A 20,605-nucleotide genomic window follows, 5' to 3' on the forward strand; every position below is an offset into this window, starting at 1 on the left:
TAATTGTGAATTTGGTTCATTTGGATATTGCAGACGGTGACATGCAGCTTCCTCCTCCTATCTATTCCATCAGGCCCTGCTCTTCAGCCCCACCAAGCCCTTCTCTCGCGGGGCAGGCAGCCAGAATGCAGACGTGGACCTCATGATCGACTGCTTCGTCTCCTGTTTCCGTATCAACCCTCACAACAATCAGCACTTTAAGGTCAGTCAGTCTGCTCACCTCAGTGCATCGGTTGAGAAATGTGCAGACCATGTCTGAATGATGCTTTACCTAACTGTCAAAGCGGCAATTTTGACGAAACATTGTCTTTATTCATCTCCTCAGGTCTGTTTGGCGTCGTCCTCCCCCTCTACCTTTCACTTTGTCCTGGTCAACTCCCTGCACAGAATCATCACCAATGTAAGTGTGTACCGTCTCCACTACTACTTACTACCAAGTTCAGTCTAAGTACAGTTGATAGGACGGTGTTGATCTCAATTGCCGTTCCTACAGGAGTGCAATATTAATGAGCTTCTCTTATATCCTCTTTGTACTAGTCTGATCTGGACTGGTGGTCTAAGATTGATGCAGTGTACTGCTACTCTGGAGAGCTGCGACTAATGTTCTCAGACACTCTGAGCCGAGTGATGCAAGGCCTTCACACACACGCCCCACTACGCATGACATCGGTGAGAAAGGGGACCACACACACTCATATTCACACTCACTGTCGCACCAATTGTTGGAAACCCACTTACCTTTTGTTTTCCTGTATAAGCCAACCACCTAGGACCACTATGTCTTAGTTACACCTAAAGGTACAACTTCTCTCTCTGACAGAGTCTGTCATTTAAAGAGAAGATGACCACCAGCCTTAAGTTCAAAGAGAGAACCACAGATCTGGACACACGCAGCTACAAGTGCCTCCTCCTCGTCCTGGTCAAACTCATCCACGCCGACCCCAAACTCATGCTGCACGTACGTCTTACACCAACCACCACAAACATACTGAGACAATGTCCTGTCCCTTGGCTCTGTTTGAATAGTTTTACACCCTCCCTTCCACTTGTGTGAATGTTTGTGTTTCCTCTCTGCCCTTACTTTCACCCATACATGCACGTTTAACGTGTGTGTGTTGTAGAACCCAGGGAAGCAGGCTCAGGAGACTCAGAGCAGCACAGCAGAGCTGATCGCAGGCCTGGTGCAGCTGGTGCCCTTGGCCAACACAGCCCAGCTCTCCCAGGAAGCCATGGAGGTCAGTTCACACTCCTTCTCTCCCTTACTCTCACTCCATCTACTCTGCTTCTTTATTCTTTCTCATTCTGTCCATTTCAACTCTATTCCCTAGCATTGAATTGTCAACTTCAAGGAAGGCACATTTCTCTCTGTCTCTGTTTCTCCCTGGCCAGGCTCTGCTGGTGCTGCACCTGCCTGAGACCATTGAGCTGTGGAACCCTGAGGCCCCCATTGAAACCTTCTGGGACATCAGGTACAAGGACATGGTTTAGTTCTATGGGCTTTTCAGTCCAGATATATTCCATGTAGACAGACACACTGGTCATGGATTCAGTAGTAGTCCCAGTCTTTAGGAGCATGTGTTGAGATTCCATTGGGCTTTAACACTGGCCTATCCCATTGAAGCTCCCAGGTTCTCTTCCTGATATGTAAGAAGCTGATTGGTCACCAGATGGTGAACAGTACAGAGGTGTTGAAGTGGTTGAGGGAGATCCTTATCTGCAGGAACAAGTTCCTCCTCAAGAACAAGGTGAGGTCAAGGACTCTTACCTCACATGAGAATAACCATTGAGGGCTAAAAAGCACTTTCAATGGAGATTCTCCATTAAACATTATTTTTAGTCTAGGACGACGCTTAGGTCTGGAAAACCGTCCAGAGAGTTTTGCGTGTGTTGGACATGTCTAACTCCTCTCTGCTCCTCCAGGAGTGTGCAACGCAGGGCAGTGGAATCCCCATCTGCAGACAGGCCCAGACCAAACTGGAGGTGTGTCTATACATGTTTCTGTGGAGCCCTGACACCGAGGCCGTGCTGGTGGCCATGTCCTGCTTCAGACACCTGTGTGAGGAGGCTGACATCCGCTCTTCCGCTGACGAGGTGCCCGTCCAGACCATCCTGCCCAACTACGCCACCTTCACAGAGTTCGCCTCCGTCAGCAACATGATGGCCACCGGTCAGTAAAAACATTGTGTTTTGTAGACTACTTTAACATGGTCTGAGAGTCACTATATAGGCCAACGCTTTAAGAAAATGACTCCCTCTACGTGTTCCACTATGTGTTTGGTAGGACGCTCCACCCTGCAGAAGAGAGTGATGGCTTTGTTGAGAAGGATAGAGCACCCTACTACAGGAAACACTGAGGTGTGAAAGAATAGAGAAACATTTAAATACAGTTTATCCTTGCTTACATCCGTCTAGTATTTGACTTATCCCTCCTTGTTTCCATGTCTCACCCCAGGCATGGGAGGACACGCTTGCAAAATGGGAGCAGGACACCAAACAGATTCTTAACTTCCCCAAAAACAAGGTGGAGGATGGTCAGGTAAGAGCACTTCAATTTTAGGATTTAGGTTTGTTTCACCGTTAATAAAAATAACACAGGGAACCACTGCTCCAAACTCTACCTAAATACCTGCTCGCTGTCTCCCCCTGCAGGAGTGGATCAACATGACAGGCTTCCTGTGTGCTCTGGGCGGGGTGTGTCTGTCTCAGCGCAGCAAGCCCTGTGGCCCCGCCACCTACAGCCCCCCCATGGGCCCCATGAGCGAACGTAAGTACTCCATGGTCTCTGTGGGCTCCTGTGATGTCTCCAACGCTGGAACCTCAGCCACCTGCTCTTCCTCCACTGAGACCCCCCTGGGCATGTTCCTGGACCGCCTGCTTGCTCTGCTGGTATGTGGTCATGAGAGGGTGGGTCTGCATGTCCGCACCAATGTCAAGGAGCTGCTGGGGCTGGAGCTCAGCCCGGTCCTGTACCACATGCTCTTCAACAAGCTCAGGAACAGCATCGGACGCTTCTTCGACACACAGGGGCCGGTGAGTGGATGGGCTGGGGAGGAGGATGGGGACGTTAACCAATGATTTGAATTGTATTAGCATAGAAAATCTTATTAGGACAGGTAGGGTGCTGCAATCAGCATATCACATTTTATTAGTTCTTTATCAAATATTGGTCCGTTGACATTAGCAGGAATGTAGTTAAGACTGATTTAATGGAGTTGTCTCTGTGCTATTGCAGGTCCCCATCAATGATACTAACACACAGTTTGTAGAACAGACCATCGCCATCATGAAGAACCTACTGGACAACCATGCTGAGGGCAGCTCAGAGCACCTGGGACAGGCCAGCATAGAGACCATGATGCTCAACCTGGTCAGGTGAGAGACACTCACTTACTCACCCAGGTCGCAGTTGTAGCCTACCTGGTTAAATAAAGGTGAAATAAAAAATAAAACTCAGCTTATGAAATGCCTAATCAGTTGTCCATCTTCAGGACCTTATTCAGTCTCATCTCACCCCCCAGGTACGTGCGTATCCTCGGCAACACGTTGCATGCCATCCAGATGAAGACCAAGCTGTGCCAGTTGGTGGAGGTAATGATGGAGAGACGAGACGACCTGTCCTTCTGCCAGGAGATGAAGTTCAGGTGAGAGACAGACAGCACCCCCTCCTGGACAGACCTAAACAAGCCAAACTAGCTAAACGCTACTTAAAAGTGTCAGTCAGTAGTTCAAACAATAAAAAAGTGTCTCCCTGTTTTGGTAAAAAGCTAAGTGACGGGGCTGGAGAAATATAACCACTCTCAAATTCATAGACAGAGCTATGGACTGACAATCCCTGATATAAAATTCTAGTTTTAACCATGTTTTGAGGCTGTATTGTTTGTTTACATTTACTTTGTTTACAAACATTGGAGTAAAACAAGCTTATATTTTGGGTCCTGATGGGGTACGACAGTTGAACGTAGCTCATGAGGCATTTATAAGTTATATTCTTCAAGACTCAATGGGTATACATCAGAGGTGAGACCAAGTCATTGTTTTACAAGTCTCAAGTCATAATGTGCTCTTCACCAAATGTAATAGCATTTCATATTTTTAACAAGAGTAATAGTTAGTATATTACATTTACGCAAATCATAAATGCCTTTAAAAATATCTATATATTTATTACTTTCCAAATTAACTTGATTTCAATGGAAATACATGGGTAGCCATGAGAAAGACCCCCCCCCCCCACCCACCCAAATAATGATTGATTATCGAGGATCACTATGGTGCGCAATTGGGCTATGTAGGCTTGTACACAATCCCCCAACCTTAACACACATGCACACTGTGTGTGTGGTTACACTAGGCCAACATATGTCAATGGTTTTAGGAACAGCAGTAACATCAGGCAGGATTTAGGCTTCCAACTAGCTCAATCTTGGGTGCAATGATCACGTTCCCGCACTGACTGACTGTGTGGAGGCGCATTGATTTAACTTTACACTAGCCTACATGATATACTAGTAAAGTAAATAAAATACACTGCTCAAAAAAATAAAGGGAACACATCCTAGATCTGAATGAATGAAATATTCTTATTAAATACTTTTTTCTTTACATAGTTGAATGTGCTGTCAACAAAATCACACAAAAATGATCAAAGGAAATCCACATTTATCAACCCATGGAGGTCTGGATTTGGAGTCACACTCAAAATCAAAGTGGAAAACCACACTACATCAAAGTTGGATCAGCCTGTAATGTCCTTAAAACAAGTCAAAATGAGGCTCAGTAGTGTGTGTGGCCTCCACATGCCTGTATGACCTTCCTACAACGCCTGGGCATGCTCCTGATGAGGTGGCAGATGGTCTCCTGAGGGATCTCCTCCCAGACCTGGACTAAAGCATCCGCCAACTCCTGGACAGTCTGGTGCAACGTGGCGTTGGTGGATGGAGCGAGACATGATGTCCCAGATGTGCTCAATTGGATTCAGGTCTGGGGAACGGGCGGGCCAGTCCATAGCATCAATGCCTTCCTCTTGCAGGAACTGCTGACACACCCCAGCCACATGAGGTCTAGCATTGTCTTGCATTAGGAGGAACCCAGGGCCAACCGCACCAGCATATGGTCTCACAAGAGGTCTGAGGATCTCATCTCGGTACCTAATGGCAGTCAGGCTACCTCTGGCGAGCACATGAAGGGCTGTGCGGCCCACCAAAGAAATGCCACCCCACACCATGACTGACCCACCGCCAAACCGGTCATGCTGGAGGATGTTGCAGGCAGCAGAACGTTCTCCACGGCGTCTCCAGACTGTCACGTCTGTCACATGTGCTCAGTGTGAACCTGCTTTCATCTGTGAAGAGCACAGGGCGCCAGTGGCGAATTTGCCAATCTTGGTGTTCTCTGGCAAATGCCAAACGTCCTGCACGGTGTTGGGCTGTAAGCACAACCCCCACCTGGGGACGTCGGGCCCTCATACCACCCTCATGGAGTCTGTTTCTGACCGTTTGAGCAGACACATGCACATTTGTGGCCTGCTGGAGGTCATTTTGCAGGGCTCTGGCAGTTCTCCTCCTGCTCCTCCTTGCACAAAGGCGGAGGTAGCGGTCCTGCTGCTGGGTTGTTGCCCTCCTACGGCCTCCTACACGTCTCCTGATGTACTGGCCTGTCTCCTGGTAGCGCCTCCATGCTCTGGACACTACGCTGACACACACAGCAAACCTTCTTGCCACAGCTCGCATTGATGTGCCATCCTGGATGAGCTGCACTACCTGAGCCACTTGTGTGAGTTGTAGACTCCGTCTCATGCTACCACTAGAGTGAAAGCACCGCCAGCATTCAAAAGTGACCAAAACATCAGCCTGGAAGCATAGGAACTGAGAAGTGGTCTGTGGTCCCCACCGGCAGAACCACTCCTTTATTGGGGGTGTCTTGCTAAATGCCTATAATTTCCACCTGTCAATTCCATTTGCACAACAGCATGTGAAATTTATTGTCAATCAGTGTTGCTTCCTAAGTGGACAGTTTGATTTCACAGAAGTGTGATTGACTTGGAGTTACATTGTGTTGTTTAAGTGTTCCCTTTATTTTTTTGAGCAGTGTATTTAGCTGTCGGGTATATTAGCCACAACTTACCGTTCTTTGTGCAGCTTCAAATGTCGAACAAAGTTATAAATTGTTGCGCCTCTGTCTGTAATTTTCTTCCTGCCTGTTTTGCAAGTTGCAATCTGTTTTTTGTTGGTACAGCGTCATCTTTATCTGTTTTTTGTTGGTACAGCCTCATCTTTCCAAGGGCTCCATCTGAATTCACCCATCGGCGTTCCTCTGCACTGCCACGCGCAACTTTTTCTCAGCTGGCACAATTTGATTGGCTGCTGTCCGATTCAAACTGTAATCCGTTAAATTAAGAGTTGATGCGCTGCACACTTTTTAATAGCATCATTTTATATATTTGGGTTTGGAGAGGGTGTCAGGTCGAGTCATAAGGCATGAGTCATTGGTGTTAAAATCAAAGTCGAGTTGCAAGTCATTATATTTGTGACTCCAGTCTGACTCGAATCCAAGTCATGTGACTCGAGTCCACACCTCTGGTATACATCATTAGTTTATAAGGCCAAAAATGTCTGTAGCAATTGCCGATTGCCCCTTTAAAGGCTACCAATAATGAACCTTTTTTTTAAAGATTTTTGTTAATTCAACCCCTCACCATGTCTCTTCCAGGAACAAGATGGTGGAGTACCTGACAGACTGGGTGATGGGCACCTCCAACCAGGCTGCTGATGACGATATCAAGTGTCTGACCAGAGACCTGGACCAGGCCAGTATGGAGGCGGTGGTGTCTCTGTTAGCTGGCCTGCCTCTACAACCAGAGGAGGGAGACGGGGTGGAGCTGATGGAGGCCAAGTCCCAGCTCTTCCTCAAGTAACTACAACATGCTTTACTCATATACCTTTTAGTCATGTAGCTGACACTAATCCAGAGAGACTTAGTTATCTGTTGCTGCTCTTCAGCTTTCTGTACTGTGCATGCTGTAACATTTCCACACGCAAAATAAACTGTGTTTTCTGTATAGAAGTAAAGGAATGCATTAACTTAAATGTGCACTTAATTTGAATCCATACTGACAGTTAAGTGTTCTGAACCCTGCTTTACCCCCTGTATCCAGGTACTTTACCCTGTTTATGAACCTGCTGAATGATTGCAGTGAGGTGGAGGATGATGGCCAGCCGGTGGTTGGGAGGAAGAGGGGCATGTCTCGACGCCTGGCCTCCCTCAGACACTGTACTGTCCTGGCCATGTCCAACCTCCTCAACGCCAATGTGGACAGCGGACTAATGCACTCAATCGGTGATCTACTTTAGCAGTAGTGATTCTCTACATTTTTGTAGTGCCAGACAAACATAACATTTGTCCTTCCATCCAGCAAGGACCATAGCTTCCAAAATGAACAATCAAACTTCAGTTAAAATGTCACTGTATCCACTTCCACCCTTCATCTCTCTCTGTCACTCTGTCTCTCTCTCACTCCTCCCCCCACCATCCATCCTTCTCCAGGTCTGGGCTACCATAAGGACCTGCAGACACGGGCCACCTTCATGGAGGTTCTGACCAAGATCCTCCAGCAGGGGACAGAGTTTGACACACTGGCAGAGACGGTGCTAGCTGACCGCTTTGAGAGGCTGGTGGAGCTGGTCACCATGATGGGAGACCAGGGAGAGCTGCCCATCGCCATGGCACTGGCCAATGTGGTGCCAGGATCCCAGTGGGTATGTACGAAAAAGAGCACTAGGTCATTTTTGTCTCATCTTGTGGTGACCAACCTTCACACTGAAGAGCACTACAATAACACACCTGTTTCTGCTAGTCAAGGTGCTGATTCATTAGTAGAATCAGACATGTTAGTGCAAGGCTGGAGTAAAAGCCTGCATCTCCTGTAGCTCTCCAGAAAAAGGGTTGGCCACCCTTGTGCTAGTATGAGTGTGTTAATTCTAGTAGTTCTAGAAAGGTGTTTACGCATTTTTGTGTATTAGAATTTTTGTCTGCGTGTGTCTTCTTCAGGACGAGCTGGCCCGTGTGTTGGTGACGCTGTTCGATTCCCGCCACCTGCTGTATCAGCTGCTGTGGAACATGTTCTCCAAGGAGGTAGAGCTGGCTGACTCTATGCAGACTCTGTTCAGAGGCAACAGCCTGGCCAGTAAAATCATGACCTTCTGTTTCAAGGTAAAACCACATTTCTCTCCCATACAGACAATTTTAAATAGTAGAACCTGAAGCACTCACACCAAGCATGACATTTTAAATCCATTTTAACGTTGAAATCCTTTGTCAGGTGTACGGGGCGGCGTACCTACAGAAGCTACTTGAGCCTCTACTTAAAGGGGTCGTCACCACCCCAGAGTGGCACAACATCAGCTTTGAGGTGGACACAACCAGGTAGGAACCTTCACTGGACGCATTCCACCAGTTAGTTTGACTGTGGTAGCCTGTTGTGGTGGTAAGAGATAGCACATCGATTTGAGCAATTATGGGGGGGTAACCTTGTTAAATGGAAGTTACCAAGGCAATTTTTACTTTTTATTTCATGAATGACAGTTGTAGGATTCTCCTCTTCCTCTCTTTCCCCACCTCCGTCTCCTCTCTTTTTGTCCTCTCCACCCTCCCTGTCTGTAGACTAGAACAGTCGGAGAACCTTGAGGAGAACCAGCGGAACCTTCTCCAGATCACAGACCGGTTCTTCCTGGCCATTATCAACTCCTCCAGCGAGTTCCCTCCGCAGCTACGCAGTGTGTGTCACTGTCTCTACCAGGTAGGCTCATATTCCACCCCTGGCCTGACACTGCTCTCTGGGTGGGTGGAGTGCTGTCGCCACTGGCTTCCTTCTTCCACACTGTGCCAGTAATGGCATTAGTCAACAGCTCTCACTCTAATACACACACTGCCACAACTTTCTTACTTTCCTCTGACTTTCCACTAACATTGCTGCTATCCATACAGTGGTTCCTCCTTTAAAAAATTCTGTGCTTACACCGTGAGACTTAGAGGTAACCAGCGTCACGGCGTCATTCATCCAGACCACCACAAGGGGGAGTTAGAGCACTCATTATGCATTTGGGTCCCAATGTTTTTACATGACCAATCATATCGAGTGGTTCCAAAGAGGAATTTGACGCGAGCGTCCCTGGTGACTTCCTTCAGCAAAGATGGCTGACAAAACATTACGTTGGAAGCAAATCTAAGTAATTATAACGTGATAACGAGTTAAGCAAAAAATGTACAATTGAGAGGAATATGTTAATGTAGAAAAAACCGATTGTTCATATTTTTTGGTCGAAGTTAATTTACGAAATTCGCTATTTAGCAAGTTTTTTTTCAGTCATATCCAATACCAGGTGTATCAAACTCCATTCTTTGAAGTTATGCACTTCAACAGTCTTTACCACTCCTGCTCCTGGGACATCAATGATTACACATTGTAACTATGCAATAGACTAGAAACATGATTTAAGTAAAGGCTGATTTGTAATTCATATATACAAAAAAAAAACAGTCCGCTACACTTCCTATGCATATCTAACTCCCTTCATCTGCATTAATCTGAGGAGGTTCTCCCAGCCATGTGGACGACTTGAAAACAGGGCAGCAAAGTTTGTTTGTCACTAGAGTGGGTTCGAGCATAATACTATTTACCTGTGAGTTATCAGACCTTCATACAAACTTGCTATGCTAAATTCTTGACGCACAACCGAAGGTGCTGCCATATCCTGCCAGCACGCCCACAAGCGAGCCACTCAGGCGGAGAATGACGTGTGGAAGAGGGTGAGGAACGAGATGGGTGTAACAATCCAGGCTATTTGCTCTGAGACCGGCATAATAATGTAATGAAACAAACAGGAAGCAGGTTTCGAACCCTCAACATTCTCAAATCAAATTTTATTGGTTACATACACTACGCTAGATGTTAATGCGAGTGTAGCGAAATGCTTGTGCTTCTAGTTCCGACCATGCAGGAATAACTAACAAGTAATCTAACAATTTCACAACAACTACCTTATACACACAAGTGTAAAGGAATGATTAAGAATATGTACATATAAATATATGGATGAACGATGGCCGTGCGGCATAGGCAAGATGAAGTAGATTGTATAGAGTATAGTATATACAAATGAGATGAGTAATGTAGGGTATGTAAACATTATATAAAGTGGCATTTTTTGAAGTGACTAGTGGAGGTCCACCAATTTTATGATTTTTCAACACCGATACCGATTAATGGAGGAGCAAAAAAAAAAAAAAGCCGATACCGATTAATCGGCCAATTTAAAAAAAAAGATATATTTTTAACATTTTATTTTATTTATTTATTTGTAATAATGACAATTACAACAATACTGAATGAACACTTTTATTTCAACTTAATAAAATACATCAATCAAATCAATTTAGCCTCAAATAAATAATGAAACATGTTAAATTTGGTTTAAATAATGCAAAAACTAAGTGTTGGAGAAGAAAGTAAAACTGCAATTTGTGCCATGTAACAAAGCTCACATTTAAGTTCCTTGCTCAGAACATGAGAACATTTGAAAGCTGGTGGTTCCTTTTAACATGAGTCTTCAATATTCCCAGGTAAGAAGTTTTAGGTTGAGGTTATTATAGGAATTGTGGGACTATTTCTCTCTCTATACCATTTGTATTTCATATACATTTGACTATTGGATGTTCTTATAGGCACTTTAGTATTGCCAGTGTAACAGTATAGCTTCCATCCCCCTCCTGGGCTCGAACCAGGAGCTCCTGAACCAGGGCTCCTGGGCCCTCCTGGGCTCGAACCAGGAACACATCGATAACAGCCACCCTCGAAGCAGCGTTACCCATCGCTCCACAAAAGCCGCGGTCCTTGCAGAGCAAGGGGAACGACTACTCCAAGTCTCAGAGCGAGTGACGTTTGAAATGCTATTAGCGTGCACCCCGCTAGCTAGCTAGCCATTTCACATCGGTTACACCAGCCTAATCTCGGGAGTTGATAGGCTTGAAGTCATAAACAGCGCAATGCTTGAAGCACAGCGAAGAGCTGCTGGCAAACGCACAAAAGTGATGTTTGAATGAATGCTTACGAGCCTGCTGCTGCCTACCACCGCTCAGTCAGACTGCTATATCAAATCATAGTCTTAATTATAACATAATAATCACAGAAATACGAGCCTTAGGTCATTAATATGGTCAAATCCGGAAATTATAATTTCAAAAATAAAACGTTTATTCTTTCAGTGAAATACGAAACCTTTCCATATTTTATCGAACGGGTGGCATCCACAAGTCTAAATATTCCTGTTACATTGCACAACCTCAATGTTATGTCATAATTACGTAAAATTCTGGCAAATTAGTTCGCAACGAGCCAGGCAGCCCAAACTGTTGCATATACCCTGACTCTGCGTGCAATGAACGCAAGAGAGGTGACACAATTTCCTTAGTTTAATATTGCCTGCTAACATGAATTTCTTTTAGCTAAATATGCAGGTTTAAAAAATATGTACTTCTGTGTATTGATTTTAAGAAAGGCATTGATGTTTATGGTTAGGTACATTCGTGCAACGATTATGCTTTTTTCGCAAATGCGCTTTTGTTAAATCATCCCCCGTTTGGCGAAGTTGGCTGTCTTTGTTAGGAAGAAATAGTCTTCACAGTTCGCAACGAGCCAGGCGGCCCAAACTGCTGCATATACCCTGATTCTGTTGCACAGAACGCAAGAGAAGTGACGCAATTTCTCTAGTTAAAATAAATTCATGTTAGCAGGCAATATTAACTATATACTTGTGTATTGATTTTAAGAAAAAGGGTTGATGTTTATGGTTAGGTACACATTGGTGCAACAACAGTGCTTTTTTCGCAAATGCGCTTGTTAAATCACCCGTTTGGCGAAGTAGGCTGTGATTCAATGATAAATTAACAGGCACCACATCGATTATATGCAAAGCAGGACAAGCTAGATAAACTAGTAATATCATCAACCATGTGTAGTTAACCAGTGATTATGTTAAGATTGATTGTTTTTTATAAGATATGTTTAATGCTAGCACCTTACCTTGGCTCCTTGCTGCACTCGCATAACAGGTTGTCAGCCTGCCACGCAGTCTCCTCCTGGAGTGCAATGTAATCGGCCATGATCGGGTCCAAAAATGCCAATTACCGATTTGTTATGAAAACTTAAAATCGTCCCTAGTGACTAGTGATACATTTATTCCATCCAATTTTTAATTATTAAAGTATATTGAGTCAGTATGTTGGCAGCAGCCACTCAATGTTAGTGATGGCTGTTTAACAGTCTGATGGCCTTGAGATAGAAGCTGTTTTTCAGTCTCTCGGTCCCAGCTTTGATGCACCTCTACTGACCTCGCCTTCTGGATGATAGCGGGGTGAACAGGCAGTGGCTCGGGTGGTTGTTGTCCTTGATGATCTTTATGGCCTTCCTGTGACATTCGGTGGTGTAGGTGTCCTGGAGGGCAGGTAGTTTGCCCCCGGTGATGCGTGTGCAGACCTCACTACCCTCTGGAGAGCCTTACGGTTGTGGACGGAGCAGTTGCCTACCAGGCGGTGATACATTCTGACAGGATGCTCTCGATTGTGCATTTATAAAAGTTTGTGAGGGTTTCAGGTGACCAGCCAAGTTTCCTCAGCCTCCCGAGGTTGAAAAGGCGCTGCTGCGCCTTCTTCACCACGCTGTCTGTGTGGGTGGACCATTTCAGTTTGTCAGTGATGTGTACGCTGAGGAACTTCCACCTTCTCCACTGCTTTCCAGTCGATGTGGATACGGGGGTGCTCCCTCTGCTGTTTCCTAAAGTCCCCGATCGTCTCCTTTGTTTTGTTGACATTGAGTGTGAGGTTATTTTCCTGACACCACACGCCGAGTGCCCTCACCTCCCTGTAGGCAGTCTCGTCGTTGTTTGTAATCAAGCCTACCACTGTAGTGTTGTCTGCAAATTTGATGATTGAGTTGGAAGCGTGCATGGCCACGCAGTCATGGGTGAACAGGGAGTACAGGAAAGGGCTGAGAACACACCCTTGTGGCGCCCCAGTGCTGAGGATCAGCGGAGTGGAGATGTTGTTACCTACCCTCACCACCTGGGGGCGGCCTGTCAGGAAGTCCATGACCCCGTTGCACAGGGCCAGGTCAAGACCCAGGGCCTCGAGCTTAATGACTAGTTTGGAGGGTACTATGGTGTTGAATGCTGAGCTGTAATCGATGACCAGCATTCTTACATAGGTATTCCTCTTGTCCAGATGGGTTAGGGCAGTGTGATGGCGATTGCATCGTCTGTGGACCTATTGGGGCGGTAAACAAATTGGAGTGGGTCTAGGGTGTCAGGTAGGGTGGAGGTGATATGATCCTTGACTAGTTTCTCAAAGCACTTCTGATGACGGAAGTGAGTGCTAGTAGTCGTTTAGCTCAGTTACCTTCGCTTTCTTGGGAACAGGAACAATGATGGCCCTCTTGAAGCATGTGGTAACAGCAGACTGGGATAAGGATTGATTGAATATGTCCGTAAACACACCAGCCAGCTGGTCTGCGCATGCTCTGAGGACGCGGCTAGGGATGCTGTCTGGGCCGGCAGCCTTGAGAGGGTTAACACATTTAAAATGTTTTACTCACATTGGCTGCAGTGAAGGAGAGCCCGAAGTCTAGCACGCTATCGACTGTACCCTTATGTATTAATTGGGGTTGGGGCCGATTGTGGCTAAAAACACTATCTATTGGAATCTTTAACAAGTGGAAAGGGGAACAAGTATTATTAGTTTTTCACAAGTGTAGCAGGCTGTGAATTCTGCAAACAATGTTTCTAGGATGGGCTATTAGCTGAACAATAGACCATTCAACCTTTACTAAAGAATTGTCTAATAGCCGGGCTAGGTGTGACCCCCCCCCAACTTGAGCTGGTGTATATATTGGTCATGGCTCCCAAGTGGCGCAGGGGTCTAAGGCACTACATCTCAGTGCAAGAGGCATTACTACAGTCCCTGGTTTGAATACAGGCTGTATCTCATCTGACCGTGATTGGGAGTGGCATAGGGCGGCGCACAATTGGCCCAGCGTCATCCGGGTTTGGCCAGGGTAGGCCATCATTGTAAATAAGAATTTGTTCTTAATTAACTGACTTGCCTAGTTAAATAAAGGTTAAATCATTTTTTTTAAACTGGCGGCAACTGCAGCGCAATCAATAGGAGGTGAACTGTGGCTGGTGCTGAAAATATAGCTAACTTGTTATGCAAGTGTTGCACACCAACAGATGGAGAAAACCTACACCAGTCGAGCAATTCATTTCAACAATAATCTTTTTAATTTGACTTTACAAATAACAAGAGGGCTTAATTTGAGTTTTTTCGGAGCCTAGATTTATATAAAGTATCTAGCTGAGGTAGGCTATGAGGCTTATCAGCCTAATAGAAGTAGGATTGTAAACAAGATGCTGTGTTTTTATTTACAGTAGTGATGGGCAACTGGAGGCAAGTGTACTGTAGCAGGTCTATCCCATTATGCAAATGTTTCCTATTAGCAAGACAATAGACTTTTTATTGTTGTGAAAATCCCTCAACTTGCAATGTATCCGATGCTTGATTACTCTAAAGTGTTACGTTTCTAACTCAAAACAGCAGTACAGTATTTCTTCATCAACATCTTTATGCTTTCGTTAATAAAATAACAAGAAAAAAGACATTCAAATGCTGTTTATTTAAATTACATTTTAGTCGCACTTCCACCCAGCTCCATGACCACAGGTAAAATCTTGCTGAGATGATCAATATATTTGTTGTATCGTCTTTTTCTAGCCAAAACATCTTGATGGCCTTGACCAGTTCATCTTTGCTTGTCGGCTTGGCAGAGTTACGGATTCATTTTTTCAGTTGATGCCAAACAAGTTAGATGCGGTTTAAATCAGGAGACCTACATGTAGAGATTAAAGTAATATTTTAGATATACTGAAGGCCTACCGAAGGTGTTGTACGTCTTTTTTATTTCTTTATTTTTATTTAACCTTTTATTTTACTACATCAAGGTCTACTTACTCTGGTGGCATCTTGACCCAGTTTATGCCCTCATTTGCAATGTAAACCCGGGCGGCAGTGTGTTTTGGGTCATTGTCTGCATTTGGAGAAGAAAAAAAGCTTAACAGCCAACATTAGGGACAATAATAGAAATATACATGTAAATAGGCCTAAATGTAACAAAATATTGCTATAGTCCTACCTTAAAAGACATGTGGTCCCTGAAACACCTCTCTGACAGGGTCCAGCACATCTCTTGATTATTTCTTCCTCAAAGACATCTTGAGCCGTGATACCTGAAAAAGGAGGCGAGAGTGAATTATTGTTGTAACACACCTAACAGTCCGTGGGGTGGAGGCTACAATATTTTATGTACCTTTTGCTTGTAAATAACCAAACTCAAAAAATCTAATATGGGCCTGGTCCTTGGCTAGAAATTGCCCCCCACACATGGCGTTTGAGCGGATGCTTGGGACTCGGCTTGCTTGATCTTTTTTTTCTGTAACAATTTTGAGCAAATTTCTCAAGGGCCACGGTTGATTTGTCTGTGAAGATGTCATTGAATATCTCGCCAACTTTGATCCATGCCTGGACCTGCAGGACGCAAAGTTCTTTGTTTGTCAGACGAATCATTGGGTCTAAACTACAGACCATTATGGCTAGCAGGGCTATATTTTGGTCAATCTAAATATTATTTTGGCCTTTATTCAGATTGCAGTTGCTCATTGTAAAAAAAAGATTTAAACGAAATCTCCAAAATAGTTTTTATATATATATATATCTCCTTCACACTGTGGATGTCTATTTCAGCACCGTTTCACACTGCTCTGAGACGAGCATGGAAAATGAAAATATTCAATTATATTCCATGATATTCTTAAGATATAAGTGTTGACTGAATATAAGCAAGTGATGTCTGCTAAATAATAAAGTTATGTTTCTCCAGAAATAAATAATTCTAAATAACAAACTGTTTTTATTTACAAATTAGTGCGAATGTCTCACCCCATGTTCAAGAATTGCCTTTTTCTCACTCACTCTTGGTTAAATGAAAACGAAATCTTCAAAATATCGTTACCTTTTCATTTACTATTATAGAAATCCCTTAGGATCTGTGAGAATATCTAAGGGGCTTTTATATCATTCTAAATTAATTCATAATAATCGCTTTGTTTAAAAAGTAACGATATTTGGGAGATTTGGTTTTCATTTAACCAGGAGTGAGCGAGAAAAAGGCAATTCTTGAACATGGGGTGAGACATTCTCACTACTTTGTAAATAAAGCCTCCAATAATTGCATGTAGAGGATTGGAGGATTCTAAATTAATATCTAAAGGGCATTTTCCGTTTATCTGAGAATATCTAATGGAAAATTCCCCTTCAATATTAATTTAGAATCCTCCAATCCTCTAAATGTAAATGTTGGCAGAGAATCATTTCATTGAAAAAAATATTTGTCAATGTACTGTTGGCCTACCATAGGTGAAATGAGTCTCACTAGTGTTGAGTAATGTGCTGTTAAAAATGGTGTAGGTCTTTATTTATGGAAAAAGCATATTGAAGTTAGAGGCAATAGGATTTAAAGCAGTAAGATTTTTGAAGAAATAAGATTTCAGTATCGTTTCGCGCTGTTCTGAGGCAAGCATGTGGACCAATGAGATTTTTGTTTTCACTCAATCTCCGTTTGATTATTGGTTAGACTAGAATTAGAAAATTATGGTGTAGAAATGTTATGCTCTTAGTGTAACCTTTTTTTTAAACTAGGCAAGCCAGTTAAGAACAAATTCTTATTTTGGGATTCTTTAGCTAAATAGTCCAGTACTGTACTGCCGACAGACTCGTTGTACAGCGCCATATTTTCCATTCCATCCTAACGGAAACCCAGATATTTTTTTGTTTTTCTTGGAATAGAAACACCATAATATTAATCAAATGAATTAAGCAAGTACCATTCAAAAGTTTGGAAATACCTACCCATTTCAGGATTTTTCTTTTTTTAAACTATTTTCTACATTGTAGAATAATAGTGAAGACATCACAACTATGAAATCACACATATGGAGTCAGTTAAGAACAAATTCTTATTAACAAGGACAGCCTACTTCTTCCTCCCTGTCTCTCGCGTGCCCGCATTATTTTCTTGGAATAGAAACACCATAATATTAATCAAATTTATTAATCAATCCCATGTACTATGTTATTACAAAAGGTTTTAAATTCTCTAGTAGTGCCAATATGGGAGACAATCAAATGCTTCTCAAAGGTGCCCTCTGGTGGTCAAAATAGCACTAACGTGCATTAATGTAAAATATGGCTGACAATTAATTAACGTGCCATAGAATGCTGCAGCAGCCCGCAAGTATGATGCAACTTTTAAAGGAGGAACCACTGTACTCTGCCCTCTCCTACATGTTCTCTCTTCATGTACTGTGACAGAACAGAATAAGGGCTGTACCTTCAATGGTGGTAGTTTGAAAAGGGGGAACATATAAAGTTGAATTACCTGGCTACAGCAACATCAAGACACCACAAAGCAGCTAGTGTGTTCCTGCTCACAGTCACCCAACCTCTTACACACACACACAGACTTCCGTCTCTATTAAGCCTAACTTTTCCATGAAAGAACACCTCTGTATGGACACACGCTACCCCAGCCTATTTCCTTTCCATCTGCATGTCTGATGAGCCGACACCGCTGCCCTACTGCTCTCTGATTCCACAAAGATGGAATTTCTCCCTACACTGACTTAAAGTAACACATCAGCTGTTTTGATATCTCAATGAGATGAACACAGGGTGCTTTGGAACCACTAATGTTATTTTGTGGCACACAAAACCGAAATCTCACAGAAAGTGAAGTTTATACATATCGATCTCCATTTGCTCGATACTCTCCCATACTACTACCATAGTGCTAAAATCTGCCTGTAAAAAAACCTGAACAGACACATGCTATGCTGTTCAATAGTAGGGCTGTGCCGGCAGATGCTCTTGTGTAGCGTGTTTGTGTGGTGTGTGTGTGGCCGGTGCTGTGACCTGTTTGTGCTCATCTCTGTTCTGTAGGCTACTTGCCACTCTCTACTGACTAAAGCCACAGTTAAAGACAGAAAGGAAAACAAAAAAGCAGTAAGTTCAGAGAACTTTTTCCTCAGCCACTTTATTTTCAAAAGCAAAAATACGTTTTTGTTGCATTTTTAAAATTTTTATTTATTTTTATGGTTTGATTTAGTGCTTAATTTGTTCATCTTGAAACGGTTTTCACATTCAAGTCTGTGTTCAGCCTTCTCTTAAAATCCTTGTACTAATACAGGTGCCAACTTAGTTGCTTCCATTTCCTATTAACCATGCCAAGAAACCAGTGCATTCCGTTACAGCAGGGGTGTCAAACTTTATCCATGGCGGGCCTAGTGTCTGCGGCTTTTAGTTTTTTCCTTTCAATTAGGACCTAAACAACAAGGTGAGGGGAGTTGTTTACTAATCAGTTTTTAATGGTCGATCAAGTACAAGGGAGGATCGTAAACCCGCAGACATTCGGCCCTCGGTGGAGTGAGTTTGACGCCAGTATTCTCTTTTCTTTCTCCCCTTTCCTTGATTTCTTTTTCTTTCTTTCCTTTCTCTTTCTTTCTTTCATCAATGTAGTGCAAAAAAATGAAAAACAAGTTTAAACATTACGAGCTATAGGTACTTTAAATATATATATACAGTGCCTTGCGAAAGTATTCGGCCCCCTTGAACTTTGCAACCTTTTGCCACATTTCAGGCTTCAAACATAAAGATATAAAATTGTATTTTTTTGTGAAGAATCAACAACAAATGGGACACAATCATGAAGTGGAACGACATTTATTGGATATTTCAAACTTTTTTAACAAATCAAAAACTGAAAAATTGGGCGACCGCGTCAGCGTGCATGCGCCCTGCCCGCCGTAAGAGTCGCTAAAGCGCGATGGGACAAGGACATCCCTGCCGGTCAAAACCTCCCCTAACTCGGATGATGCTGGGCCAATTGTGCCCCGCCTCATGGGTCTCCTAGTCGGCTGTGACAGCCTAGACTCGACCCAGGATCTCTAGTGGCACAGCTAGCACTGCGATGCAGCCCTATTTCGAGTTAAATACTTTGTGATTAGTGTCGCAGCACATCTGAAAGCACAGCACCAAAGACTGGGCAAATATTATTTATCTGTTTTATTTTAATGTGTTAAAGTGCTGTATACAGCATCCTATGTATAAAAGTTGTCAATAGGCCTAAGTTCCCAAATTTAAGAGGATTCTCGTGGTATTTGCAGAAATCCATTCAGGTGTATTTTGTGGCTTTTGGCAAATCCGCACTAATGATCCAAAGTTGCGCTATTGCTACTGTTTGAAAACGCAGTCCAGTTCAAAGTTAATGATCGCAGGCCTATGTGGCAAATGGCTTAGCTCTGATTTGGTTATGGCGCACTGATCTGCCTAGACGCCAGTCCTGGACAAGACAGATATATACATTTGGTTTTATTTACTGCAGTGTCTATTAATTGTTCAAAGGCACGGCCGCTTTCCCGCTCAATATTGCTATAGAATTTTCCCAAACGCCTTACTATACATCATTCCTTAACATTCTATGAAACCATGAAAATGACCATATCTAAGTGCTCCTGGGTGTGTAAATGAACAGATATGAGTAAGATTTGATGTTGCTAAAACACTGTCAGTTCCACTAAAAGCAAGCTCTTGTCCTCTGCTGCTGGCATTTAGTTTGTTTTTCAAAGGCTTCATTTTCCTCTAAGCTTTAATTCAAATGTTTTTGTCATAGTTACGGAAATCCAGAGAGAAGGATATGAATAAAAATAATAATTCCCTTGTTATGTCGAGATCACAACTTATCTATCTCATGATCACTACATAACAAAAGTTGTTGTAACCCCTTTTCTTAGGTTACAGCCTTACACACAATAACCCATAATGACAAAGCAAAAACAGGTTTCTAGAAAACTTTGGAAATATCACAAATACATAAGTATTTAGACCCTTTACTTTGTTGTAGCACCTTTGGTAGCAATTACAACCTTGAGTCTTCTTGGGTATGACGCTACAAGCTTGGCGCACCTGTATTTGGGGAGTTTCTCCCATTCTTCTCTGCAGATCCTTTCAAGCTCTGTCAGGTTGGATGTGCAGTGAGGCTGCACAGCAATTTTCAGGTCTCTCCAGAGACGTTTGATTGGGTTCAAGTCCGTGCTTTGGCTGGGCCACTCAAGGACATTCAGAGACTTGTATTGAAGCCACTCCTTTGTTGTCTTGGCTGTGTGCTTAGGGTCATTATCCTTTTGGAAGGTGAACCTTCACCCCAGTCTGAGGTCCTGAGCACTCAGGAGCAGGTTTTCATCAAGGAGCTCTCTGTAGTTTGCACCGTTCATCTTTCCCTTGATCCTGACTAGTCTCCCAGTCCCTGCCGCTGAAAAACATCCCCGCAGCATACTTCACCGTAGGGATGGTGCCAGGTTTCCTCCAGATGTGAGACTTGGCATTCAGGCCAAATAGGTCAATCATGGTTTCATCAGACCAGAGAATCTTGTTTCTCATGGTCTGAGAGTCC

General features: G+C 43.6%; 1 protein-coding gene across 4 annotated transcripts in view; it reads left to right on the forward strand.

Annotated features, from left to right (window-relative positions):
* LOC139382196 (neurofibromin-like) overlaps positions 1–20,605 on the forward strand; it is a 106,109-nt gene that overhangs the window by 22,538 nt on the left and 62,966 nt on the right. For 2 of the 4 annotated variants that reach the window (XM_071126075.1, XM_071126076.1), the window contains exons 10-29: positions 74–202; positions 326–400; positions 538–669; positions 821–958; positions 1,122–1,235; positions 1,390–1,469; positions 1,622–1,745; positions 1,921–2,167; positions 2,282–2,355; positions 2,453–2,536; positions 2,650–3,030; positions 3,233–3,372; positions 3,519–3,641; positions 6,709–6,909; positions 7,154–7,335; positions 7,543–7,754; positions 8,047–8,208; positions 8,318–8,421; positions 8,659–8,794; positions 18,097–18,159. In XM_071126075.1, the coding sequence (XP_070982176.1) occupies positions 74–202; positions 326–400; positions 538–669; positions 821–958; positions 1,122–1,235; positions 1,390–1,469; positions 1,622–1,745; positions 1,921–2,167; positions 2,282–2,355; positions 2,453–2,536; positions 2,650–3,030; positions 3,233–3,372; positions 3,519–3,641; positions 6,709–6,909; positions 7,154–7,335; positions 7,543–7,754; positions 8,047–8,208; positions 8,318–8,421; positions 8,659–8,794; positions 18,097–18,159 (2,901 nt within the window). The remainder of the gene's footprint in view (positions 1–73; positions 203–325; positions 401–537; positions 670–820; positions 959–1,121; positions 1,236–1,389; positions 1,470–1,621; positions 1,746–1,920; positions 2,168–2,281; positions 2,356–2,452; positions 2,537–2,649; positions 3,031–3,232; positions 3,373–3,518; positions 3,642–6,708; positions 6,910–7,153; positions 7,336–7,542; positions 7,755–8,046; positions 8,209–8,317; positions 8,422–8,658; positions 8,795–18,096; positions 18,160–20,605) is intronic. The other 2 variants (XM_071126077.1, XM_071126078.1) reach the window with 1 other exon arrangement.

Source organism: Oncorhynchus clarkii, chromosome 24 (assembly GCF_045791955.1).
Source record: "Oncorhynchus clarkii lewisi isolate Uvic-CL-2024 chromosome 24, UVic_Ocla_1.0, whole genome shotgun sequence".
In the NCBI taxonomy this organism is placed as follows: Eukaryota; Metazoa; Chordata; class Actinopteri; order Salmoniformes; family Salmonidae; genus Oncorhynchus; species Oncorhynchus clarkii.